This window comes from Trematomus bernacchii, unplaced genomic scaffold (genome assembly GCF_902827165.1).
Source record: "Trematomus bernacchii unplaced genomic scaffold, fTreBer1.1, whole genome shotgun sequence".
Classification (NCBI taxonomy): Eukaryota; Metazoa; Chordata; class Actinopteri; order Perciformes; family Nototheniidae; genus Trematomus; species Trematomus bernacchii.
Genome location: NW_022987705.1, coordinates 3086318 through 3114311, shown reverse-complemented (window position 1 = coordinate 3114311; position 27994 = coordinate 3086318). Strand labels below are relative to the sequence as shown.

Sequence of the window (27994 nt, the reverse complement as noted above, 5' to 3'; positions counted from 1 at the left end):
TTGATTACAGGGAGAACGTCTCCACCCCAAACGCAGGATTATGGGATGCCTGCGGACCATTTTGAGATGGACACGGGTCAACAGGTAACCCTCTGGGACCTGGAAGAGAAACAGGGAAATACTTTGGTTATAAAACCAACAGTAGATTGTAGACGGGCTTCTTCAACTGATAGAAGAGAGTATTTGTTCTCTCTGATCTGCTCTCACCTCTCTGTACTGTATATACAGACAGTGGTGTGAAGGAACTAAGTATATATACTCATGTACTGTACTAAAGTACCATTTTGATGTGCTCTACCTGAGTATTTACAGGCCTCTGGTTCAGAATCCCTGCTGGTTGAACCTGTTATCTGAACGTATCAATGTTTATGTTAGGCTGACCCCATCCTAGGTTAGTGTACTGTATAGCAGAGGTTCTCCTGAATGCAGTCCCCTCATCAGAACCACATTTATTTCCAGGTACGTTTACACACACAAGGAAGTAGATTTAGTGTCTGGTGGTGCGAACATAAACAACATAACAAAATAAGTTGCAATAGAAGGTCAAAAATATAAAGATAATAAAAATCAGTATTTTTAAGAAACTATTTACCATTAAAAAAAGAATTAGACAAGTATTTACACCAAATTTAAATGTAAATATACTAAGAACCTTAAAAGCTACACCACTTAGGAGAATGAAAATATGACAATATATTTAAAACTACAGAGAGTTGTATTTTAAAGTGGAGGGCTGTGCAGACGTGTGCAAACATGGCATGAAATGAAAGAAGGATGGTTATATAAATATACAAAATGCCTCCACGATCCTCTGTACGTCTCAAACTCGCCCCGTGATAAATAAACTGAACAAATAAAACCTGAGCTTACAGATTTGTCTTGAATCCCAGAAAACACTGACCAATAACTACATTTTATTCTGTAGTGAAACCTCAATGACTAAACTTCACACGGTACGACCTCTCACCTCTCTGTGTTTCTTCACTTCCTGTCACCTGAGAGGAGAAGGAGAGAGAGAGAGAGAATAATGATGATAAAACAAAAAGAGAAACAGACAGAATGATGAAGAGAGAAAAACAAGAGTGTTGTTTTCCTCTGAGGTCACGCTCCATTAAAGAGTTTCATATCTTGCTGAATGGAGGATATGGTTTCAGTACTCACAGGTCTTCTGGATCGTGGCTCTGATCGTCTCATTATCTGTGATCCTGTAGGGACGAACACAATCTAACAGTTTTAGATCAAGTTTAAATAAGTGTGTGTTCTTTGAGTCAGCTTCAGAGTCCTGAGGCCTGTACTACGAAGCTGGATTTTCGCTTAGCCGGCTAACTTCAGGGAAATCTCGGGCTTTCCGGTCCTACGACGCTGGTTCTCTTTTTAGCAGGCTAGATTTCCATGGTAACTTATGCTGAGCGGCAAACCTGCTCCGGAGCAGGTTAGGTGGCAGGCTAAGAGATCAACTCAGTGAAAGCACCGCCTGCTGACCAATCAGAGCTCCGTGTGTGCGGAGTTTAAAGCGATCAATTCATATTACAGGATAGAGGAAATACAGAAAAACTGCCGTTGCAGGAAAGACGGCCGGCCAAAATCAACTGACTGTGTGAACGTGAAAATTAATAGAATATCCCCTCCCATCTTCAGAGCAATCTGACTATTATAATATTAGCGTTAAGAAAGCTTACTTAAATATCTGCCACAACATAAGTAACCGGATCAGAGTAACATTAAGTACAGTCCGCGGCACTGTGAGTGCAGACGTCGATGTGTCCCATTATCATTCATATCATATCACATCATAATGTATCATATATTTCCTTATTTGAGTCAGCTTCTTGAGCCGTATCTGGCCGTGCAACACTCACAGTGTCACATACTGTATGCAGAAGTATTATTTTAAGCAACACATTAAGTTGACGAAACACTCGAGTCAAATTCTCCTAATTAAAGTCAGATCCACTCGTGTCTTGGACGGGGCAGTGATTTCATAAACCTGTTAATGTACGCATTCAAACACTTTTTCTTTTGTGTTGTGTATTCACCTTGCAGGTGCAGCTATGTGGCTTTTATCCTGGATAAAGTGTTTAAGTCATGGATGTTTAAAGTTTAACTTCTTCATATTTGACTAATATTAAAGTTCACTTTTCATTCAGGAAGTATGACGCTGCGCTGTCAGTACGCTTGTCCGTGTTTGAGATTGGTCGAATGCTCCAAATACCACCCCTTTCATGTGAACGCGCACCTAACTAGATAGGACACGGCTGGCTTGAGCGATCCACTTGATAACCAGTGTCGTAGTAGTTTAGCGAGAGCGCGTATGTTTTGGATTGGGCCAACCGGCTAACTCAAACATATCCAGGTTAGGTTGAACCAGCTTCGTAGTACAGGCCTCTGATTTCATGCTTTACATCCCATCATATCTTCTCTGCAAACACTACGACTGCCTGCCACAGCTCTCAGCTGCATTACAGGAAGTAACCAGTCATTAGAAACTAGAAACTAGAAACATCCCATAAAGAACAGTCTACCTTTCCCACTCTTCTGTAAAATCCCATATGTCTGTTAGAGAGTTGATTACTAAAGTGTGGCTTTGCATGTTCAGCTGGCCTTCTATAGTTGATGGAAGAATGAAAGAGCCTGCAGTCAGTGGGTAACATCACTGATCTGTTGTGATTCCCCAGTGAGAGAAACACCTCCCTGTGTTTAATACAATACTGCTGAACCAGCAGAGACTCCTTACTGACCTGAGGGTCTCCAGTCTGCAGTCTGGACTCTCCAGAAGATCTCTCAGCAGCTTCACTCCTGAATCCTGCAGAGCGTTGAGACTCAGGTCCAGAAGTCTCAGATGGATGTTGGACTTCAGAGCTGAGGCCAGAGCAGAACAGCTGATCTCTGACAAACTGCAGCCCCTCAGTCTGAATAAAGAAAACATGATGTAACTTTAGAAAACAATGTTCCTGTTAGAAATAACTCCAGGTTTAATAATCTGATCAGAGTTAAACAGGGTTTGAATTAGGGATGGGAATGATTCATCGAATATTCAAAATGATTCAGGTATTCGAATATGAGGTATGAATATTTGTTCTGTAATTATTATTGTTTTTATGGGAGGGGTTCCTAAGTTGATTACATACTGTATGTGACCTGCTCTATCGAAATCAGTCGGAAATCGCAACGGCGATATAAACGGCGTTCAAAATAAACGCGTAAAAAAAAAATAGTTTTTCGGGGATTGGGTGTTTTGTTTGATTTTAAATAAACAAAGTCTTGGCTTTCAGAATATGAAACTTTTATTTCCAAAATCACACGATAAATACATGTTTGAAGCTTGTAAAGGGAAGAAGACAGCTCTCACTCTGCTGTTCCGCAGCGCAGCTCCCCCTCCCTCCGGCTCACATTATGAATGAAAGGCGTATAGTAATCATAGAAAACACGGCAGGTTCCGTTACAGTTTGTTTTCATCTGATTTCAAATAAACAAAGTCTTGGCTTTCAGAATATTAAACTTCTTTCGGCAAATCCAGATGATAAATACAACTTTGAAGCTTGTAACGGCATAATTACAAGCGGAGAACGGAGTAACTTGACGTCACAGCAGGCATAACAACAGCCGGTGTTTCTCCTGAGTGTTTTCCCCGGGAAACAAACACAATACACACAAATGCAAAATTACACATACACACACACACACACACACATACATACATACATACATACATACACGCGAGCTTCCCCCAGACCAGTAATCCAAACGAAAATATCTTCCCCGGATATAGTTTTTCGGCTTCGTGAACGTGTCTCTGCTCCGGTGTGTGTGTGTGTGTGTGTGTGTGTGTGTGTGTGTGTGTGTGTGTGTGTGTGTGTGTGTGTGTGTGTGTGTGTGTGTGTGTGTGTGTGTGTGTGTGTGTGTGTGTGTGTGTGTGTGTGTGTGTGTGTGTGTGTGTGTGTGTGTGTGCCAAACCCCCCCGACCCGTCCTGTAACACGGAGCCCGTTTCCTAAGCCATGCTAAATGTGTGTGTGTGCATAAAGCTGAGTTATGATCACAGAATCTGGTGATGATGAAATAGTTTGCAGTGAGATTTACTCACATACTTCTGGCAATACTCGTGCAGCCCTACAAATGAACTGAGATTTCCACACAAAGGATCTTTAGCAAGTGTGCAGAGCAATGTTGATTTAAAATAGTAATTTGAAGGTTGGATATTTGTAAACCTTTTTTTGTTTATATATTAATAATTTAATATATACCCTCGCACCTCCACAGAGAGCCCCCCCCCCCCCCACACATCAAACCCCAACTCAACCCCTGAACGTTACACTCTAACGGAGAGTCCTACACAACAAACGAAAATGTATTTATTATTAAAAAAATATATTTTTTTAACATTTAAAATATATATATATATATTATAGGATTTGTACATTTCGAATATTCAGTTAACCGTTTTTTTGGGGGTCGAATATTCGAATATACATTTGCTTTCAAATTCCCATCCCTAGTTAATGTCAGAGATGACGAGAAACAATCCATTGATAATCTGGAACTTTAACTTTGATCAGATGTTTAACAGCTCCTTCATCTCCCTCACAGCTCATCAGTACTGACAGCATCTCCACTGACTCATGGAGCACAGAGTGAGTCTGTTATATCTCATCTCAGCTCTTAAGGTTGCCTTTTTGGTAGGTCAGGTACATTTGGCCAAAAAGGGGTGGAGCACCAAGATTGGTCCATAACCAAAGGCGAATCACTTCAATACGCAATCACATCCCATAGGCAGACTGTGGTAGGCTACGTGGGAGGCATGGTTTCCCTTATTCTGCTCTGTGACTGCAGAGCTGCTAGAAGTCCTTCTCTGGGGGATAGACCCATGCATTGGAGGAGAACTTCATTTTACTAGATGTTATGTTTGCGTGATTATTCATAATGGATAGAAAGCCATATTTTGGAGGAGAGTTAGCTTGTCTGTTTCTCTTGTGATTCTAATTTTCATATTTTTTTAAATGTTGCATTGCTCAAATTAACAATTGTGTGAAAATGAAAGGATAAAGAACAAAAACCAGACCAAGCCAGGCCAGCTGTTTTCCCCCATCTGTTTGCTAAGTCAAGCTAAGCAGCTGCTCATGGTAGCATGATGACATACAGATGTGATGATATACCAGCCATTAGTCTACAAACTAAAAAACATCACATAAAAAACATTAAAATAAAAAACAGACTACCTTTCCCACTCTTCTGTAAAATCCCATATGTCTGTTTTAGATTAGATTAGATAGAGCTTTATTGTCTCCTTTAGGAGAAATTTGTCTTGGGCATCGAGATAATAAACATAAAACATTTAGGACAATCAGTCATAGATACAGAACAGAGATCACATATCACATGGCAAAGAAACAAACAAGCAACATACAGGTACAGAACTTTCCCTATTGCAGATACATCAATCAAATATTGCACTTTCCCTATTGCATTCATACATAATCAAATATTGCACTTTTCCCTATTGTATTACACAAATCAAATATTGCACTTTCCCTATTGCACCTATGCATAGTGTCCGTCAAATTGCACATATCCCTATTGTATTCATACCTATTTACACATATTGCACTTTCCCTATTTAACCTTCTCGATTGCACAAACTACACTGTAAACATTGCACCTCCCAACAACTCCTAACACCGCATCATCACAATTGTTTCTGACTGTTCAGCAGCTTGATTGACAGTGGAATAAAGGAAAACTTATACCTGTTCAATTTACAGTTTGGTAATCTATACCTTCTGCCGCAACTCAAACTCTAAACAGGATGTGTTTGGGGTCGCATGTGATTTTACGGCCTTGCTGTTAGAGTTGATTACTAAAGTGTGGCTTTGCATGTTCAGCTGGCCTTCTATAGTTGATGGAAGAATGAAATAGCCTGCAGTCAGTGGGTAACATCACTGATCTGTTGGGATTCCCCAGTGAGAGAATCACCTCCCTGTGTTTAATACAATACTGCTGAACCAGCAGAGACCCCTTACTGACCTGAGGGTCTCCAGTCTGCAGTCTGGACTCTCCAGAAGATCTCTCAGCAGCTCCACTCCTGAATCCTTCAGAGCGTTCGTACTCAGGTCCAGCTCTCTCAGATGGATGTTGGACTTCAGAGCTGAGGCCAGAGCAGAACAGCTGATCTCTGACAACCTGCAGCCCCTCAGTCTGAATAAAGAAAACATGATGTAACTTTAGAAAACAATGTTCCTGTTAGAAATAACTCCAGGTTTAATAATCTGATCAGAGTTAAACAGGGTTTGAATTAGGGATGGGAATGATGAATCGAATATTCAAAATGATTCAGGTATTGGAATATGAGTTATGAATATTTGTATTGTACTTAAAAAAGAATATGGGAGGGGTGCCTAAGTTGATTACTTATTATCAAATGGATTAATTAAATGCATACAACCGTGCCATTTTAAATATCTTAATTAAGAAAAGAAAATAACACGCATAACGTTACCAGGGCTCAGCCCAGAGGACGATGCTCTGACGTCATCACCCTCGCACATTTGTCATATGTTTACAAAAAACTATATATATGTTAAAACTTTTCTCGTTCTTAATATAAACTATATTTAAGGTCGATATGTGTTGACTTTAATTTAAAATAGCAGATCTCTGTAACCGGATATAGTTTTTTGGCTTAGTGAACGGGTCTCTCAGGGAGGCGTGTGGCGCAGGGAGTTAGTGCGCTGATCTTCGAATCAGAGGATAGCAAGTTCGAGCCCCACTGCAGTCAGCATGTCGTTGTGTCCCTGAAGACACTTCACCCCAAATTGCTCGTGTGTGTGTGTGAGACCACCCGACCCGTCCTACACGGAGCCTGTTTCTTAAACCTTGCTAAAAGTATGCGAGTGCAATGCATAAAGCTGAGTTATGATCACTGAATCTGGTGATGATTAAATAGTTTACAAATGAACTGAGATTTCCACACAAATGATCTTAAGCAAGTGTGCAGAGCAATATTGATTTAAAATAGTAATTTGAAGGTTGGATATTTGTAAACCTTTTTTTTTTAATATATTAATAATTTAATATATACCCTCGCACCTCCACAGAGAGCCCCCCCACATATAAAACACCAACTTAACCCCTGAACGTTACACTCTAACGGAGAGTCCTACACAACAAACAAAAATGTATTTATTATTAAAAATATATATTTTTCTTTAACATTTAAAAAATATATATATATTATAGGATATGTAAATTTCGAATATTCGGTTAACCGTTTTTTTGGGGGTCGAATATTCGAACATACATTTGCTTTCAAATTCCCATCCCTAGTTAATGTCAGAGATGACGAGAAACAATCCATTGATAATCTGGAACTTTAACTTTGATCAGATGTTTAACAGCTCCTTCATCTCCCTCACAGCTCATCAGTACTGACAGCATCTCCACTGACTCATGGAGCACAGAGTGAGTCTGTTATATCTCATCTTAGCTCTTAAGGTTGCCTTTTTGGTAGGTCAGGTACAATTGGCAAAAAATGGGTGAGGCACCAAGATTGGTCCATAACCAAAGGCGAATAACTTCAATACGCAATCACATCCCATAGGCAAACTGTGGTAGGCTATGTGGGAGGCATGGTTTCCCTTATTCTGCTCTGTGACTGTAGAGCTCCTAGAAGTCCTTCTCGGGGGATAGACCCATGCATTGGAGGAGAACATCATTTTACTAGATGTTATGTTTGCGTGATTATTCATAATGGATAGAAAGACATATTTTGGAGGAGAGTTAGCTTGTCTGTTTCTCTTCTGATTCTAATTTTCATATTTTTAAAAGTCTGCATTGCTCAAATTAACAATTGTGTGAAAATTAAAGGGTAAAGAACAAAAAACAGAAAAAAAACAGCTGTTTTCCCCCATCGGTTTGCTAAGTCAAGCTAACCAGCTGCTCATGGTAGCATGATGACATACAGATGTGATGATACAGTATACCAGCCATTAGTCTACAAACTAAAAAACATCACATAAAAAACATTAAAATAAAAACAGACTACCTTTCCCACTCTTCTGTAAAACCCCATATGTCTGTTAGAGAGTTGATTTCTAAAGTGTGGCTTTGCATGTTCAGCTGGCCTTCTATAGTTGATGGAAGAATGAGAGAGCCTGCAGTCAGTGGGTAACATCACTGATCTGTTGGGATGCCCCAGTGAGAGAAACACCTCCCTGTGTTTAAGGCAAGGCAAGGCAAGTTTATTTATATAGCACCTTTCAACACAAGGTAATTCAAAGTGCTTTACAAAAATGGAAGACATTTTAAAAATGGCATTTAAAATCAGTCATTAAAAAGGAAAGATAATAAAATAAAGATTAAAAGAAAAAATACATGGATAAAAGTTAAAAGTTACAGTGCAGTTTAAGATGTGAATAGTTCAATTAAAAGCAGCGGCAAAAAGAAAAGTCTTCAGCCTGGATTTTAAAGTAGTAAGAGTTGCAGCGGACCTGCAGGTTTCTGGGAGTTTGTTCCAGATATTTGGAGCATAATAACTGAATGCTGCTTTACCATGTTTAGTTCTGACTCTGGGGACAGAAAGCTGACCAGTCCCTGAAGACCTGAGGGTTCTGGATGGTTCATAATTTAGCAGTAGGTCAGACATGTATTTTGGGCCTAAACCATTCAAAGCTTTATAAACCAGCAACAATATTTTGAAATCTATTCTTTGACACACAGGAAGCCAGTGTAAAGACTTCAGAACAGGAGTGATGTGATCCACTTTCTTAGTGTTAGTGAGGACTCGAGCAGCGGCGTTCTGAATTAGCTGCAGCTTTCTAATAGATTTTTTAGTGAGGCCTGTAAAGACACCATTGCAGTAGTCGAGTCTACTGAAGATAAAAGCATGGACAAGTTTTTCCAAATCCTGCTGTGACATTAGTCCTTTAATCCTAGATATGTTCTTTAGGTGATAGTAGGCTGATTTAGTAACTGTTTTAATGTGACTGTTGAAACTCAGGTCAGAGTCCATGACTACACCTAGATTTCTGGCTTTATCTGTTGTTTTGAACATTGCAGACTGAAGCTCAGCGCTAACTTTTATACGTTCTGCCTTGGCTCCAAAAACCATTACCTCAGTTTTATCTTTGTTTAATTGGAGAAAGTTCTGACACATCCAGTCATTGATTTGTTCAATGCACTTACTCAGTGTTTGAATTGGAGCATAATCTCCTGGTGAAATTGTTACGTAAATTTGTGTGTCATCCGCATAGCTATGGTAACTTATTTTGTTGTTTTTCATTATCTGAGCCAGTGGTAGCATGTAGATGTTAAAGAGAAGAGGCCCCAAGATGGAGCCTTGAGGTACCCCACATGTCATATTTGTCAACTCAGATGTGTATTTACCTATAGAAATAAAGTTTTTTCTGTCCTTTAAGTAGGACTCAAACCAATTTAGAACTGTTGCCGAAAGTCCCACCCAGTTTTCTAGTCGGTCTAGTAATATGTTGTGGTCAACAGTGTCAAATGCAGCACTGAGATCTAATAATACTAACACTGAAGTTCTGCCACTGTCTGTGTTTAAGTGGATGTCATTGAAGACCTTTACAAGAGCAGTCTCAGTGCTGTGGTTTGGACGAAATCCTGACTGGAACACATCCAAAGAGTTATTTAAATGCAAGAAGTTACTCAACTGTTGAAATACTACTTTTTCAATGATTTTACCTAGAAATGGCAGGTTTGATATTGGCCTGTAATTGTTCATTACTGAGGCATCTAGATTATTCTTTTTTAAGAGCGGTTTAATGACTGCAGTTTTCAGGGCCTCTGGAAAAATACCTGAGTGAAGAGATGTGTTTACTATATGAAGTAGATCTGAGGCCATGCAAGGAAAAACATCTTTGAAAAATCCTGTTGGAATAATATCAAGGCAGCAGGAGGAGGATTTCAGAAGTTGAATAATGTCCTCTAAGTTTTTACCATTAATCTGATGGAATTGTGTCATGGTGTTTGAATTGATATTAGGTGGACATAGGGACAAAACATTTGCTGTACCTGATGTAGAGGCACTGACTGCTTGTCTAATTTTCTGAATTTTGTCAGTGAAGAAGGAGGCAAAATCATTGCACGCCCTGGTGGATAGAAATTCAGAGGCTACTGACACTGGGGGGTTAGTTAGTCTGTCGACGGTAGCAAACAAGGCACGTGCGTTGTTTTTGTTTTTGGTAATGATGTCAGAGAAGAAAGACTGTCGTGCGTTTTTCAATTCCAAATTATAAAGGCCAAGTCTCTCTTCATAGATTTCAAAGTGAACCTGGAGATTTGTTTTTCGCCATCTACGTTCAGCTTTTCGACACTCTCTTTTTTCTGTTCTCACGGTCATGGCCTTTCTCCATGGAGATATTTTCTTGCTAATCACTTCCTTTACCTTAGTTGGAGCAATGGTATCTATAACATTTTTAATTTTTGAATTAAAATGAATACAATACTACTGAACCAGCAGAGACCCCTTACTGACCTGAGGGTCTCCAGTCTGCAGTCTGGACTCTCCAGAAGATCTCTCAGCAGCTCCACTCCTGAATCCTGAAGAGCGTTGTGACCCAGGTCCAGATATCTCAGATGGAAGTTGGACTTCAGAGCTGAGATCAGCGCAGAACAGCTGATCTCTGACAACCTGCAGAAACTCAGTCTGAATAAAGAAAACATGATGTAACTTTAGAAAACAATGTTCCTGTTAGAAATAACTCCAGGTTTAATAATCTGATCAGAGTTAAACAGGGTTTGAATTAGGGATGGGAATGATTCATCGAATATTCAAAATGATTCAGGTATTGGAATATGAGTTATGAATATTTGTATTGTAATTATTATTGTTTTTATGGGAGGGGTGCCTAAGTTGATTTCATATTATCAAATGGATTAACTAAATGTTTACGACCGTGCCATTTAAAATATCTTAAGAAAAATATCAACAACAAAAAAACACGTGTAACGTTACCAGGGCTCAGCACAGAGGACGATGCTCTGACGTCATCACCCTCGCACATTTGTCATATGTTTACAAAAAAATATATATATATATGTTAAAACTTTTCTCGTTCTAATATAGACTATATTTAAGGTCGATATGTGTTGACTTTAATTTAAAATAGCAGATCTCTGTGACCAGATATAGTTTTTCGGCTTAGGAACGTGTCTCTGCTGCGATCAGTGTGTGTGTGCGTGTGTGTGTGTGTGTGTGTGTGTGTGTGTGTGTGTGTGTGTGTGTGTGTGTGTGTGCCAAACCCCCCCGACCCGTCCTGTAACACGGAGCCCGTTTCCTAAGCCATGCTAAATGTGTGTGTGTGCATAAAGCTGAGTTATGATCACTGAATCTGGTGATGATGAAATAGTTTGCAGTGAGATTTACTCACATACTTCTGGCTATACTCGTGCAGCCCTACAAATGAACTGAGATTTCCACACAAATGATCTTTAGCAAGTGTGCAGAGCAATGTTGATTTAAAATAGTAATTTGAAGGTTGGATATTTGTAAACCTTTTTTTTTTTTTATATATTAATAATTTAATATATACCCTCGCACCTCCACAGAGAGCCCCCCCCCCACATATCAAACACCAACTTAACCCCTGAATGTTACGCTCTAACGGAGAGTCCTACACAACAAACGAAATGCATTTATTATTAAAAATATATATATTATAGGATATGTACATTTCGAATATTCGGTTAACTGTTTTTTTGGGGGTCGAATATTCGAATATAAATTTGCTTTCAAATTCCCATCCCTAGTTAATAGAGTGTTGCAGGGACGAGTCCTAAAACCCGGAAGTGAGTCAGCATTTCACCACTTCCTGTTCCCTCGTCTCAGAGCCAATGGGATTTCTCCATAGGATTTTGGAAAATAGCTGGAAATAAGGTCTGTGTTTGATACAAATTTAAGAGATGGATCACGATTTGTTCTGCGACTTTAAACCCATCAGCAGTGACCCCACTGGTGATTTCTGAAGAGTTGACTTGTCTGAAAAACGATGGTTGTTAACATGTGGCTGAATAGGACTACAGAAGTTGTGGAGGACGTTGTACGTCATTACGCTGAACACGTAAACACTCATGCTAAGTTTGTTTGCCCTGTTCTGCTTGAAAGCAAGTACCTGCCTCCTGCAAACTGTTCAAACAAATGCTTCAACTTGTACCATTTAGAATCTGTATGTTTGAATATGGATCTTAAGTTGGCGTGACGTTGAAGTCGTGCTGCTGTACTCGGCTGTAGTTCCTTTATAGCATAACGTTAGCATTTTGCTTCTGGCCATTACATTTATGATTCGAACATTATAAAAGTAGGGTAGACATGTGGAGATTATCCGGCTGAACAAAACGTGCATTTATCAAACAGGTTCGTTTTCCACAGACCTTATTTCGAGCTATTTTCCAAAATCCAATGGAGAAATCCCATAGCTTTTTTGTCGAGGGAACCAGCAGCTTACTTCCGGGTAAATACGTCATCCCTGCACCACTCTATGTCAGCGATGATGTAGAAAAAATCCATTGATAATCTGGAACTTTAACTTTGATCAGATGTTTAACAGCTCCTTCATCTCCCTCACAGCTCATCAGTACTGACAGCATCTCCACTGACTCATGGAGCACAGAGTTAGTCTGTTATATCTCATCTCAGCTCTTAAGGTTGCCTTTTTGGTAGGTCAGGTACAATTGGTAAAAAGGGGTGGAGCACCAAGATTGGTCCATAACCAAAGGCGAATAACTTCAATACGCAATCACATCCCATAGGCACACTGTGGTAGGCTATGTGGGAGGCATGGTTTCCCTTATTCTGCTCTGTGACTGCAGAGCTGCTAGAAGTCCTTCTCTGGGGATAGACCCATGCATTGGAGGAGAACATCATTTTACTAGATGTTATGTTTGCGTGATTATTCATAATGGATAGAAAGACATATTTTGGAGAGTTAGCTTGTCTGTTTCTCTTGTGATTCTAATTTTCATATTTTTAAAAGTCTGCATTGCTCAAATGAACAATTGTGTGAAAATTAAAGGTGGGGTAGGTAAGTTTGATTAACCGGCTCGAGATACACTTTTTGTTATATTCCATGGAATGTTCTTAACATCAAGTGCTTTGACAAAAAATCCATTAAAAAAATGTCATCTGTGGAAGCCGTAGTACTGTAAAAAGCACGACCAATCATTTTAGCCGGCCCGGCTAAAATAACTGGATGGCCTACCTGCCTGTCAGCCTTCCATCTGTGCACAAACTAATCTCGTGCCCTCATTGGTCATGTGTGCGTTCGTGTGTGTTGGAGGAGGGGCTCTGTAAGGAAGTGGCAGATTTTTTCCGGCTGTGTATTTTCAAATTCTAGCGCACTCGAGCTGGTTTCTCCAAAATTACCTACCCTACCTTTAAAGGATAAAGAACAAAAAACAGACCAAGCCAGGCCAGCTGTTTTCCCCCATCTGTTTGCTAAGTCAAGCTAACCAGCTGCTCATGGTAGCATGATGACATACAGATGTGATGATATGCCAGTCATTAGTCTACAAACTAAAAAACATCACATAAAAAACATTCAAATAAAAAACAGACTACCTTTCCCACTCTTCTGTAAAACCCCATATGTCTGTTAGAGAGTTGATTACTAAAGTGTGGCTTTGCATTTCCAGCTGGCCTTCTATAGTTGATGGAAGAATGAGAGAGCCTGCAGTCAGTGGGTAACATCACTGATCTGTTGTGATTCCCCAGTGAGAGAAACACCTCCCTGTGTTTAATACAATACTGCTGAACCAGCAGAGACCCCTTACTGACCTGAGGGTCTCCAGTCTGCAGTCTGGACTCTCCAGAAGATCTCTCAGCAGCTCCACTCCTGAATCCTGCAGATCGTTGAAACCCAGGTTCAGCTTTCTCAGATGGATGTTGGACTTCAGAGCTGAGGCCAGAGCAGAACAGCTGATCTCTGACAAACTGCAGTCCCACAGTCTGAATAAAGAAAACATGATGTAACTTTAGAAAACAATGTTCCTGTTTGCAATAACTCCAGGTTTAATAATCTGATCAGAGTTAAACAGGGTTTTAATGTCAGAGATGATGTAGAAACAATCCATTGATAATCTGGAACTTTGATCAGATGTTTAACAACTCCTTCATCTCCCTCACAGCTCATCAGTACTGACAGCATCTCCACTGACTCATGGAGCACAGAGTGAGTCTGTGGAAGCTCAAACACTCTCCCTCACACATTCACCTTCTCTTTGTTATTCTGATCAATATTCAGTCATTAGCAACAGTGGACAAAATAACAATAATATTCTATTTGTTCTCAGGGAAATTCAGTAAATCATAAACACAAATAGATTTATATGAACTGCAGTCAGTGAACTGACGTGAGAGCTTCCAGTCTGCAGTTTGGACTCTTTAGTCCAGAACTCAGCAGCTTCACTTCTGAATCCTGCAGAGGGTTCTCACTCAGGTCCAGATCTCTCAGATTGGAGGGGTCAGACTTCAGAGCTGAGGCCACGACTTCACATTCAGTCTCTGAGAGTATACAGCCAGTCAGTCTATAATAACATATAAATTACAACATGTGTTAAAAAGAGGAAACATTATATTAACCTCAAGCATTTGAAGAAAAAATATTTGACATATGTTCTGATTGATATTTGCTGTTAGTCCATTTAATATGATATATAATAATAAGAGTTGAATGTGTTGTCAGTGTGATCTGATCACATGTCTGTGCTCCTGCTGTCACTGACTGTTACCAAAGAAACAGAAATTAAATTAATTAAATCACAATATTAGAGATGCACATATTTCAATGTGGATGTGAATGATGAATGGAGGATGTTTTGGCTTCTCTGAGCATCTGAACATTTATTGTAGAAACAAACACAATTAACAAACCAATAAAGTTTCAATATTTTCATCTGAATACCATCAGATGTTCCCAGTATATCAGCATTAATACATAACTCTGTTATTGGTGGGACATTATATAGATCTTATTTTAAACTCTTAACACATTGTGATAAAGACGTGTGTTTAATGATAAAGAAACTACTAGAAAGTAATAAGTGCTTTCTCTGATAACTGTAAGTCCTGCTGTGTGGTGTGATCACATGCTGAGAAACCTCTAAAGTCCTTCATGTGTTTGACATGTCGCCTCCATCACTCAATATGAAGAGAGGAACGCTTCAATTTAACTATTATTATAAATAAATAGAAGAACAGTGTTGGTTTATTTTGCTCTCAGTATTTAAACAGCAGAAATGTTATCGTGTTCATTTGAATAATTAAACTTCTGATCCACATTAGTTTATAAAGTTAATCACATCTGGACTTACTTGGCCTTCCTGGAGTTCCTCACAGCTGGAAGCAGTCTCCGTTGTCCCTCATCTGATGTGTTGTACTGACTCAGGTTCAACTCATCCAGAACCTCCTCTGACATCTGCAGCATGTAGGCCAGAGCAGAGCAGTGGATCACAGAGAGTCTCTTTGATCTGTTCTCTGACTTCAGGAACTCTGTGATCTCCTGATGTACTGAGTGGTCCTTCATCTCTGTCAGACAGTGGAAGATGTTGATCATCCTGTCAGGAGAGATATCCTCACTGTTCATCTCCGTCAGGTTGCTGATGGCTCTCTGGATGATTTCTGGCTGGTTGTCTTTGTAACTCAGCTGGCCTCCTAAGAGTCTCCGGTTGGACTCCAGAGAGAGGCCGTGGAGAAAGCGGACAAACAGGTCCAGGTGGCCATTTTTACTTCTGAGGGATTTCTCCATGGCTCTCTTCAGGAAGACATCCAGGGATGAGTAATCCTGATCACTGCTGCGTTTATAGTCACTCTTCAGGAAGTCCTTCAGTACCTTTGTGTTCCTGTTGGTGTAACAGTGGAACATGTAGGCTGCAGCCAGAAACTCCTGAATGCTCAGATGAACAAAGCAGTAGACTGTTTTCTGGAAGATCACTCTCTCTCTTTTGAAGATCTCTGTACAAACTCCTGAGTGCACCAAGGCCTCGGTGACACCAAGACCACAGCGCTCCAGGTCTTCTTGGTAGAACATGATGTGTCCTTTCTCCAGATGTTCAAACGCCAGCCTCCCCAGCTTCAGAAGAAGCTCCCTGTCAGCCTCCGTCAGCTGCTGTGGACTCGTCTCATGTCCCTCTTCATACTTCTGCTTCTTCTTCTTGGTCTGGACCAGCAGGAAGTGTGAGTACATGTCAGTGAGGGTCTTGGGCAGCTCTCCTCTCTGGTCTGTAGTCAACATGTGGTCCAGAACTTCAGCAGTGATCCAGCAGAAGACTGGGATCATGCACATGATGTGGAGGCTCCTGGAGCTCTTGATGTGAGAGATGATTCTGCTGGACAGGTCTTCATCACTCGATCTCTTCCTGAAGTACTCCTCCTTCTGGGCGTCAGTGAAGCCTCGTACTTCTGTCACCCTGTCCACACACTCAGGAGGGATCTGATTGGCCGCTGCAGGTCTGGAAGTTATCCAGACGAGAGCCGAGGGAAGCAGCTTCCCCCTGATGAGGTTTGTCAGCAGCACGTCGACTGAGGACTGCTGAGAGACATCAGACACAACCTCATTGTTTCTGAAGTCCAGAGAAAGTCTGCTTTCATCCAGGCCGTCAAAGATGAGCAGCACGTTACAGACAGCCAGCTGCTCTGCTGTGACCTTCTGTAAGGTTGGATGGAAAACATGGAGCAGCCTGAGAAGACTGTACTGCTCACCTTTGATCAGGTTCAGCTCCCTGAAGGAGAGCGGGATCACCAGACTGACATCTTGGTTTTCCAAACCCTCGGCCCAGTCCAGAGTGAACTTCTGCACTGAGAAGGTTTTTCCAACTCCAGCGACTCCGTTGGTCAGGACCGCTCTGATGTGAGCCTGTTGGTCAGTTAAGGCTTTAAAGATGTCCTGGCACTTGATTGGAGTGTCATGGAGGGTCTTCTTTTTGGAAGCTGTCTCCAGCTGCCTCACCTCATGTTGGGTATTAACCTCTTCACTCTGGCCTTGTGTGATGTAGAGCTCAGTGAAGATGCTGTTCAGGAGGGTTTCACTTTCATCAGTTCCTTCAGTCACACGTTCACATCTCCTCTTCAGACTGAGCCTATGTTCATCTAAAACCTCCTGCAGACCACTATCTGCTGAAAGAGAAGGAAACATGAGAGAATCAGGAAAATGCGCTGAGAATCTAATTAAAAAACAGAGTTTAAATGTTTTATAAAACAGCTTAATGTCTATGCTCTACAACAGTATACCTAAACAAAAACAAATGAACCAGGAAGAGGAATAAAGCGCTGCATGAATTCGGCCTCTTACCTCGTACAGTTCTGGTCTGACTGGCAGGACTCCTCCTCTTCGCTCTGTGGAGATGAACACATCCTTTATAGCACTTTACATTAGTGGAGCTGACTCTCACCAATGGGCAGAGCGTCACTTTACACTCAAGATGAAATGTTTCACGCTGCACGAATACGCAGGTGACATGAATTTCACATCTTCACTTCCTGTGTGTTGCCAGACACAGATCTGGGGTTTTGCATTGACTCTACATGTAATCTCACAAAACTCTGTTATATATATATATTCTTTTGTTTTGCCTGTCCTTGTTTGTCTACCCTCCCTCATACTGTAAAGCTAGGGCTGTGCAATTATGGCAAAAATCATAATCACGATTATTTGGGTCAATAATTGATATCACGATTATTAAATACGATTATTCATTGACTTTAAAAAAACATCCATTTATTGAACTTTAAAACAAATACAAATAATAATTTGAACAGTATCTTTTTAACTGTTGATTACCCTGAACGTATAATTCAACTGAAAAACCAATACAAAAATAAATGAAATAAATGATACATTTATATTTACATTTAAATAAATAATATCAAAATAATAAATAATACCAATAAACAAGATCAACAAATATTTTGGAGCGCACTTCCACAAGCTACTAAACATATATAAATATGATAAATACAAATAAATGAGACCAAAATTAATTCGATCAAATATGTTGCAGTGCAGTCACAACCTAGCAAAGCAAAATAATTGTTTTTTTCGATTATGTTGTTTTCGTAATTGTGGCAGGCCAAAATCGTAATTGCGATTAAAATACGATTAATTGCACAGCCCTAGTAAAGCGTCTTTGAATTCCAGAAAAGCACTATATAAATATAATTTATTATTATATCTGCTAATGCTAAACACAACCAGCTCACCAGGTTATCACTATTATTAATAAACATCTTAATAATACACAAACATGCCCAAGTAGTGAATAATGTTAGACGATATATTTAGTTTTTAGTTAGTATTTATCAATATTTGTGCCATTTAAAACCATGTAATGCCACAGATACAATGATTGCATATTGAAATATCCTTAATATATTAGGTTTTATGAAAGCTGAATCCTCTTCAGGTTAGTTTACAGCAGAAACTCTTACTTTGTGTCTGAGGGTCCAGGTTCATTTCTGAAGTCTGGAAACCATTCTTTAGACCAGTCACTCTTCAGAGACAGACCGCTGGAGACTGAAGGTGTGTCCTCTTCCTCATCTTTTAAATCACTCATCTTCCACACACACACACACACACACACACACACACACACACACACACACACACACACACACACACACACACACACACACACACACACACACACACACACACTACACACACACACACACACACACACACACACACACACACACACACACACACACACACACACACCACACACACACACACACACACACACACACACACACACACACACACACACACACACACACACACACACACACACACCACACACACACACACACACACACACACACACACACACACACCACACACACACACACACACACACACACACACACACACACACACACACTATAATAACACACTTTTTTCAATCCAAACCAGCATAGTAATAAACTTGGTTGGTCAGACTTCAGATGCTTCAGACAGGCCGCTCTCCATTTTGACTGCGCTGTCACATGTTATGTAACTCTGATGAATCAGCTAACAGGAAATAAAAAGAGTTTGCAGAAGTCTCATTGGACTCTAGGACGCTGATTTCTAACAAAGAAGTTATGTTATCAGTCTAACAGAGTAAATAATGAATGTGTTTAAAGCAGATCCTGGTGTTAACACTCACCCTGTTGTTCTCCTTCTGCTCCGTCCAGCTGTAAAATGGCGTCTAGCAGTCTGACTTCTTAATTGGACTTTAACACCTTCACCTGTCTGCAACTCCTCCCTCTTTGTTTTATAACCAGCCTTATCAGCTGAACCAGTTCACATCCAGGGACTCTGTTCAGTGAGATAGAAATAGAGCTAAAAACAAGCTCAACAAAGTTATAGAAAACATGAATACCACAGTGTGAAAATAACCCAGTAAACATCCTGCATTCAAAACCTCTCTGAAGTTAAAGTGTTGAGGTATTTAAGTACTCTAGTGTTAAAGGTGGGGTAGGTAAGTTTGAGAAACCGGCTCGAGATACACTTTTTGTTATATTCCATGGAATGCTCTTAACATCCCGATAGCAATGAATATCTTAAGTGCTTTGACAAAAAATCCATAAAAAAATGTCCTCTGTGGAAGCTGTAGTACTGTAAAAAGCACGACCAATCATTTTAGCCGGCCCGGCTAAAATAACTGGATGGCCTACCTGCCTGTCAGCCTTCCATCTGTGCACAAACTTATCTCGTGCCCTCATTAGTCATGTGCGCGTTCGTGTGTGTTGGAGGAGGGGCTCTGTAAGGAAGTGGCAGATTTTTTCCGGCTGTGTATTTTCAAATTTTAGCGATCTCGAGTCGGTTTCTCAAACTTACCTACCCCACCTTTAACTGTGCATTCAATTGTTCCCTATTATATATATACATTTGTTTCTGGATTATTAACCCTGCTGCATTTATTGCATCTATTACTGTATTCTCCCAGAATATGAATGGACTTTTTTGTTATGTTTGGCACCAAAACACATTTCTTTCATTGATTTATGATTTCAAAGTTCTAGCCCACCATTGAACAAATAAAACATCAAATAAAAAGTGAACCATTGATGCCTGAGCTGGACCGATGTTATCCTCACCATTTTGTTTATCTTCCTGCACATGATAAACTCAAACTCTATATGTTTTCATTTCACTGTAAATTGAGTTTTTCCTTAGCAGTCTCTTCCTCCACCGTCACTACATATACACACATTACCTTTAGTCTGTGTTTTCAGTTCTTTCATCATTAGTTTTAGCTAACAAGTACAAGATCTGAGTACTTCTACTTTTACTCAAGTACCAGATCTGAGTACTTCTACTTTTACTCAAGTACAAGATCTGAGTACTCAAGTACAAGCAGTGGCGGCGCCAGGGTATGGCTGGGGTAGGCTACAGCCATACCAAGAAATTGCTTAGCCCCACCATGAAAAATGATGTTAAAGTAAGCAAAATAAAGTCCGCCAACTGGCGCGGAGTAAATTGTACAGACAGCAGTTAGTGAGATTGATTTCAGTAGCCACTTGTCTGGAAATACCGAAGACTAGAAACGGTTTTGAAAACCTTTGTCACGTAGTGTCTTCTCAATAAAACATCTTTGATAATGTCTTCTGGCCAATCAGAATCACGATAGCGGCGTGGTGTTGTTGCAGGAAGTCCCGACGGAGAATACTTTTGCTGTAGTACATCTCTATATACATCGATACAACATTACGTGTTGATAGAAATCAACACGTAATGAAATAAGACCCCACGGTTTGATGATTGATAGGTGTGTGGGCTGTCTTTCATTTTGACCCACAGAACAATGGGGGCTATCCACCCTTATCCACAATGTAAAGTAATTCACACAGCCTCTTCCCTCTTCTCTCTGTGAGGAGCAGCAGGTTCAGCTTTCAGAACAAAGTAACAACAAACTAAAATGGCATTCATTTTTTTAAATGTGTAGTAATAGATTTATGTATTTTTCTTCTCAAGAGAGTACCAGAATGTGTATTTTATGTTAGTATTTCAAAAAATCTCCTGGGGGAGAATCCCCCAGACCCCCCTGCAGGGGCGGCCCTGCGTGTATTACAAGGTAGGTTAACACATACGAGGAATTTGACTTAGTGTTTTGGTGCATATATGAAAATAAAACAAAACATTTAAAACACATAGGAAACTATTTATATCTCTGCTCTCTGCTGAGTTTCCCTCCATCCCATCAGACCCTTTCCCTCTCCACTTGCAGAGCCACAGCAGGAGACTTTCACACTAATCTAATATCACAGCAGCACATAACTCACCTGGGCAGCTTCTCCTCTTCCGGATTCCTGACTGGAGCCAGGTGGTGTGTTATCTGGGCCTCTGAGATTATATTCATATGTGGCTTCATGTGTTTTTACTTTACTTTCATTCATTTCTGTTCAATTCAATAGGTTTTTTCTGCAAAACGTGTGACATGTGTTGCCAAAGCACCACAATGAAGGACATTTAACAAAAAACGATTAGTAATTAAACTATTATTGGTACAATTTAAAATACTTTAAATGCAAGTCAAACAAAAGTACATCTGATAATAGATGTCTTAAAGAGATGTAAGGAGGCTAACATATATATATGTAATGCTCTAATCTACATACAGTATAATACAAAGATGTTTATCAAATAGAGATATATTAATAGGGGACTGCTATGTATCTATAAATATTAAAATAAATGAAAACATGGAGGTGGTGGTGCTAAGTATGCATGTAATATGGTTAGTACATGTGTTGTAGCATTATATATGTCCATGACCTACTGGTTGTATTTTTAAAACATCAGAGCTGAAGGAATTAGTAAATTAATCAATCAAATCAACACATTTATTTCAAGAAAATATGATTGTTTGAGTCACTTTTCAGGCAAACATTTTCAGCTTTTTATTGTCATTATTTGCTGGTTTTCTTAGTTTTTATCAGGATATGTAGTAAAGTATGTATTTTGTTTTTCAACAGTTTGTCAAAGGTTTGAGAATATGTCTTGGTTGTTATCGTGCTCTAGGTTCAGGAGACCCTATTGACTGCCTTTGCACATACAATAAAATGTGTAATGAGACAACTTCAGAAAGATAAATGTGTTCCTCTGCTGAGCTGGAAAGAGTCTTAATGGATTATCTCCACACGGTGTCACTGTAGCACTAAAGGTCCAACATGACCTCTGGCTCAGAGCATCACAAGTTGTGCTCTAGCAAAAATTAATCCCAATAAATCAAGTGAATAATGTATTCAAGGCATCAGAATTCAAATCAGTGCCAGCAAATTCAAACTTAGATTTAATTTAAATCTTTTAGTTCATGTTTGTGAAAAATCCACGAGTTATGACATGGAAATGTTTGGTTTGAATTATTAATATAATATAATAATTTGTATTGTCTTGTATTTCAGATTGGAACAACTCTGAATACCGGAGGAAGTTACAATCTGCAGAAACACCTCGTGACCGCGGATGGACATACACTGAGGTATTCCTGTTTTTAAGAAAACTGGTTATCAACTCGTGCCTCTGTTTTTATTTCTCTTATCTCTTGAAGGCACACACCACCAGCAACGCAGGCTTCTCCTCCTCCTCCCCCAACAGACCAGAGCCACTGACCTGGTAACACACACAGCCATATGGTACGTCCAGGACGGGACTCCATGCAGTAATTAGGGGGATGGTGCCGGACACTTGGCCCTGCTGCAGGGATTCATCTCCTCTCCTTAAAATCATGAAATGGTTTTACCCAAATGATCAGGTATGTGTTTTTTTAAAGATGCAGTGACTGAGGGGGAAGCAAAAAGGCAAGCTGTGTTGTTACACTGCTGTGCTCTCATTGTTCTAAAGCAGGTTGATTGTTTGTTATGGTCTCGACCCACACTGGCTGCGTTTGGGGAGTACACAGAGGTCTCTACAAATAAACAGACTGTCACACACACACACACACACACACACACACACACACACACACACACACACACACACACACACACACGCACACACACACACTGCCATTTTAACCTATGCCCCCGAGTCTGCTATTATCTCCCTCGTGCAGAAGTGTCGGTTTCGGCAGAGAAATTGACATTGTTGGATCTTGATACAGTGTTGCATCAGCATCTAATCTTCCACATTTCTGCGTGTGCGTGTCAACGTTTATTAAGGGGGATCCTGAGTCCTTGATTCAGCACATTTTTTAATTTGCAGTCACAGGGAGCTCTACTCTGTTGGCCGCTGCTGTCCGTCACTGCCTCAACCTCTCTCTGACAAGGAGATGAGGGGGGGAGGAGAGAGAGCCTGTGTGTGTGTGTGTATGTGTGAGAGAGAGAGAGAGAGGAGAAAGAGGGGGTTGGCTTTAGTGCGATGTGAATGGAATAGAATCAGCGCGAGAGGGAGAAAGAGGGAGGAGGAGGACGGCACAAATCAACCTGCCTCTTGACTTCAACAACAGAATAGAAGAGCCGGTAGACACAGAGATCGGGAAGTGTGTGTGTGTCTGTGTGTCGGTTCTGTTTTATTTGTACGCTTGGAGAGAGGAAGAGAGCGGCAGACGGGAGGAACTGAAGCAGGAGGAGGAGAAAGAGCCTCACCGTGGAGATAGATAGCAGAAAAATGCTGTCATGGGGAGAGAAGGGGAGGGAGTCGGCAGAGAGGAACAGGATGAAACAAGGCAGGGTCGAGCTGAGCTGAAATGTGGAGGTAAGCCTTTTTCTTTCTGTAATGAGGTTACTGAGGATTCACATTCCTGCCTGCCCGTGTCCTCTTCCTGATGATAATGAAATCAGATGGATGGATCCGCACACCGTGTTTGCCACATACCTCTGTGCAGGCATGCTCTTATGCTCAGAGACAATGTGTGAGAGCTGTGTAGAGGATATTAAATAATGGCTTGGCTTTATCATATCCCCGTCCAGCTTGTCCTTCCTCTGCCTCTCTACGCATTGTGTCGCTGCCAGCTTACAAATGCATTTTCACTCAGCCAGCCCTTCACATAGCATTTACACGCGACGTTGTAGGTTTGAATCCAGCTCACAACCTTTGTCGCATTTCATCCCCGGCCTTCCCCCCCCCCCCCCCCCCCCCCTCCACCCTCCCCTCTCCTCCTCCTTCTCCCGACATTAACCCCCCCCCCCCCCCCCACATCATCTTCTCCTGTCTCTCTCCGTTGTGCACCCTCCGATGAGACAGGGATTGTCTCAGAAAACGCAGTTGTGACATTGTCAAGACGCCACTGCGAAAGCCTCGCCATGGAGCGCTTTTTTCGGCTGCAGGACTCAGAGATGAGGGCAAGGTGGAGGGGAGGAGGAGGGGAGGAGGAGGGGGAGAAGGTGGGGAGGGGAGGCATGGATGGAGGGACACTGAGAGAATGAAAGGGGAGACAAGAGAGAAAGAAGATGCAGTAACAAAAAGAAGAACAGGGTTTATTTTTCCTAGATCTTTGATTTTCTAAGACAACAAAAGGCCAGTTTGTGTTGATGGAGAGCTTTGTGAGTCTACTGTGCACAAACAATGATGGCATGGAGAACCACAACCAAGGGATTGGGGTGTTGTTTTCAAGGTGGCAGAGAAAAATGAGGGCTGCGTGAGTCAGGCCTCCCCCTCCTCAGCCCCCTCTCTACCCCCTGCACTCTCCAATTTAGGACGGGGCTGTGTGTTTACGAGACATTTGGGTTTCAGGGGATGGATAAGGCTGCTGAAGGGAAAGAAAGGCAGGGATGGAGAGCTGGGGGGGGTGGGGGGGTGGAGACAAGCAGCTTACATAAGCCAGTGCACTCAGAGGACAGGCCATTTAATTTACATTGAGCTGCATAGCTACCTCATTCAATGTGGTATTCACTGTGGTTGACATTAGCATTTTTAACAATAAATGCAGTTCCACCTGACGTGAAGGAGGGATAAGTGAGTGTGACCTGAAGGCATTGTGTGAGTGTTCCTGACTGGCAGGAGGGTGTGATGTTTTCCATCAGGGTCAACTTTGAATGGGTTTTCCTGTACATGCAGTTATTCTTTATGGTGAATGCATGACATCACGGCGCTAACAGTATGCAGCTGATCAGCCAACACTGACTTTTGTTCTGCTGCCAAACACGGCGCTGCGTTTACTCGGCAGTATGTGTCAGAATAGTCGAATTCTTACTCAAGCAGTATACCTTTTATCTATAAAATACTAACCATACCTTAATCCAGAGTGTTATTTGTCAAAGCAGTGGCACAGATTCAACATGTAAGGCCTTTTACAGTAACACTGCTATAACTGAAGCCACTTTTAGTCCATAATTATCCCCATGAAAATGGAATGATTGATTTTTTGCCAAACACTACTGCTTTATTAATTGCCCTCTCTCGTAAAGAAGTGTTTCCCAAATCATAATGAAATGCGCTCAATTGGTAAAGTAGTTTAGCAATTAGCGCCCGTTCGTTTTCGTTATTTTCCATAATTGAATCACCTCCAACATGTATGACCGTAACGTGTCAGCCATTATGTTATTAGTAAGGAATACATATTTTTTTCAGTGATGATAAGAGATAATAGATGTGTGGATTAGGGCTGAAAATAATGAGTTCATTTCAGAATTTGCCATTTTGATTAATCTGTTTTTCTCAATTAACTTTTTTATAGTTTGGCTGATTAAATCATAATTTAGCAGAGCACAAGTTGATATTTAGATTTCTTGTTTTACCCAACAGTGTAAAACCCAAGTTTATATAGTTTACTATCATAGCAAAATAAATGAATAGAAACTCGTTTTCTTACCTCACTTATCGTTTCTGCTTGATACAATGAAATTCAGAATATAAGCACATTTTGAGTTTTATTTGACACTTGACGATCGGTGGTTTCTGCCTGACTGAGGGAACAGTCGCACTGGAGCTAACACAGCTCAAGTTTAAAATGTGAAACAACCCAACAGAAAAGACTCCCGTACTTTTTTTGGCCCAAGCCCTTAGATATAAACGAAAATGTCCATGACCCAAAATAGCATACATGCGCAAGAGTTCTGCTATTTTAGATTAATAACTTACATCCGAGGGCCGGCTCTTCCTCTGAAAGGCTTCTTCTGTGGTGCTATTCCAGGTTGAGTAGGAGGGGAGCCGAGTCAGAGGAGACTCTTCAATCGATCGGCCTACTTTTATTTCCTGCACCAAACGAGCCAACTGAGCTTGTGTGTGTGTACGGTACATGTGTGTGTGTGTGTCATATTGTGGATTCAGATTCTGTTCCTATTGTCTAGCAGAGCCGTTCAAATAATCTTAAACGCTCCATCAGTCAACTGCAACCCCTGCCATTAAAAACAGTCATTATTGTTGTAAAAGCAAATTATAGAGCGATACTTAAGACTTTCCGAACACAGCCATGTTGTTGTCGTTTGCCGTTGAAATGCAGGTATGTGCTTGCACTGAATAATGATGATAACCGCGTGTTAGCGGCATCACAGTTCTGCGGTAAGATTGAGTCACTGATGCTTTTTGTCTAAAAGGATTTAAACTTTAGCTCACATTGTTTGTCCTGCTTTTGTAAATCTCCATGTCCACAAAACATCAGCTTCAGCCAATAGCCGTTACTTGATAATACAAGAAAAAAACAGATTACAAAAAAGTTCATTTGAAACTTACAGAACATCCATGTCTGAACCCAGCATAGAAACCAGCAAAGTGACTTTGTTCTGTCTTTGCACTCAGTCATTATGATTGCACGTTGCAAGGTTACCGGGCAGATTTTGTTCTGCTCTGAGTCAGCATCCTATCATTCCTCTCATTTGGAGCCATTTTGCACGGCTACACCCCGGCGGGCTCCCTGTGGGGGGGCTCAGCGAGGGGGGGCCTCCTCCTCATCAAATGGCAGGATGTTGGCAGTGTAAGCCTCCGGTGGATCCTCACAGCTGGGGCTCTCTGTTGTCACCTGGCCCCTGTTGACCACTGCTCTTAAAGTTTCAGGCCTCATTGGTTTGGTCCGAGGCTTGCTGCGGTTTTATTTCTGTCTAGTAGTTCTTTCAGCTCTGCTCTGTTGAGATTATGACAAATATTCAGTGTTATCATTGTGGGAGTTAATTCTCTGTGGCAGCAAAGTCTCTAGTCTCTTTAGAAAAATGTCCATTTGCAGACTTTAAAAATGTCCCTGGACAATTCAGTGAAATGTTTAAAATGACACAAAGGAATAGTAGTCATTAATATCCTTTCTGAAAGCCATCGACTGTGTGAACAAGGAAACGAGGTCCTTCAAGTACAAAGAACGTTCTCATTGTTGATGAATTGGTCCTGTTTAAATAAATGATGTCGTAATGGTTTGGATAATCATTGTACTTTCAATTGAGCCAGTAAAAGAGAACAAAAAATGTGATTTTCAACAAAACCCTGATGTAATAGTCCTAAAATATGCAGAAGCTGCTTCCTTCATGACACATATTTATGTAAGCATCTGCTTTTATACTCAAAATCTCTCAACATAATCCGCGTTTGCATGTTATAAAATGCCCCCTTTCAGAAATACATCGGAGCTTATTGTTCTTAATCACAATGTCCCTCTCAGTTATGTCATACATACATTAAACCATCAAGTGGTGCAGTGGCTCTTTCTCATTGTTCACGTTGCTATTACAGGAGGAGTGCACTCAGGGGCATTCAGAGGCTCTGAAAGCAGACCAGGACCAACCATTCATGCTCGCACCATGTCACTTCATCGCCATACTTGGCAGATAATAAAAGGCTGAAAACATCCCGGAGAGAAGTGTAAAAATACCCTCATATTCTATTCTGGAAATATTAGAGACCATCAATGTATTTACTTAAGACTGAGGGGCCTCTTTGTTCTGTCACAACTATGAGGAGGAAGTTGCAACCTCAACTGTTTCATTTACATTTAAAAGGCGGCGATAATGAAGAAGTGAGAGGAGAGAGGCTTTCAGAGTGTCTAACCTTACAGCACCAAACAGAAACCCCTCGCTGACGTCTGCTTGGAGTTCTGCCACACTTCTCACATTCTCTGCCATTTCTATTTAACATGACACAAATA

The 27994-nt window shown here is 40.8% G+C and overlaps 2 protein-coding genes across 5 annotated transcripts in view; one reads left to right on the top strand and one right to left on the bottom strand.

The window, feature by feature from the left end:
* Nucleotides 1-4: 4 nt before the first annotated feature.
* LOC117490563 (protein NLRC3-like) lies at nt 5-27971 on the bottom strand. Its single transcript, XM_034140329.1, has 10 exons — nt 27898-27971; nt 24157-24341; nt 17296-17339; nt 15320-17031; nt 14360-14533; nt 13785-13955; nt 10488-10658; nt 6037-6190; nt 968-995; nt 5-99 (listed from the first exon to the last, which is right to left on the bottom strand). The coding sequence occupies exons 1-10, from the start codon at nt 27969-27971 to the stop codon at nt 5-7; spliced, it is 2808 nt and encodes a 935-aa protein (XP_033996220.1).
* zmp:0000001168 (signal-induced proliferation-associated protein 1) overlaps nt 22616-27994 on the top strand; it is a 36983-nt gene continuing 31604 nt past the window's right edge. For 3 of the 4 annotated variants that reach the window (XM_034139858.1, XM_034139853.1, XM_034139859.1), the window contains exon 1: nt 23209-23682. The gene's annotated coding sequence lies outside the window, so the exon portion shown is untranslated. Of the gene's footprint in view, nt 22742-23208; nt 23683-27994 lie in introns of those variants that run through there. The other variant, XM_034139857.1, reaches the window with a different exon arrangement.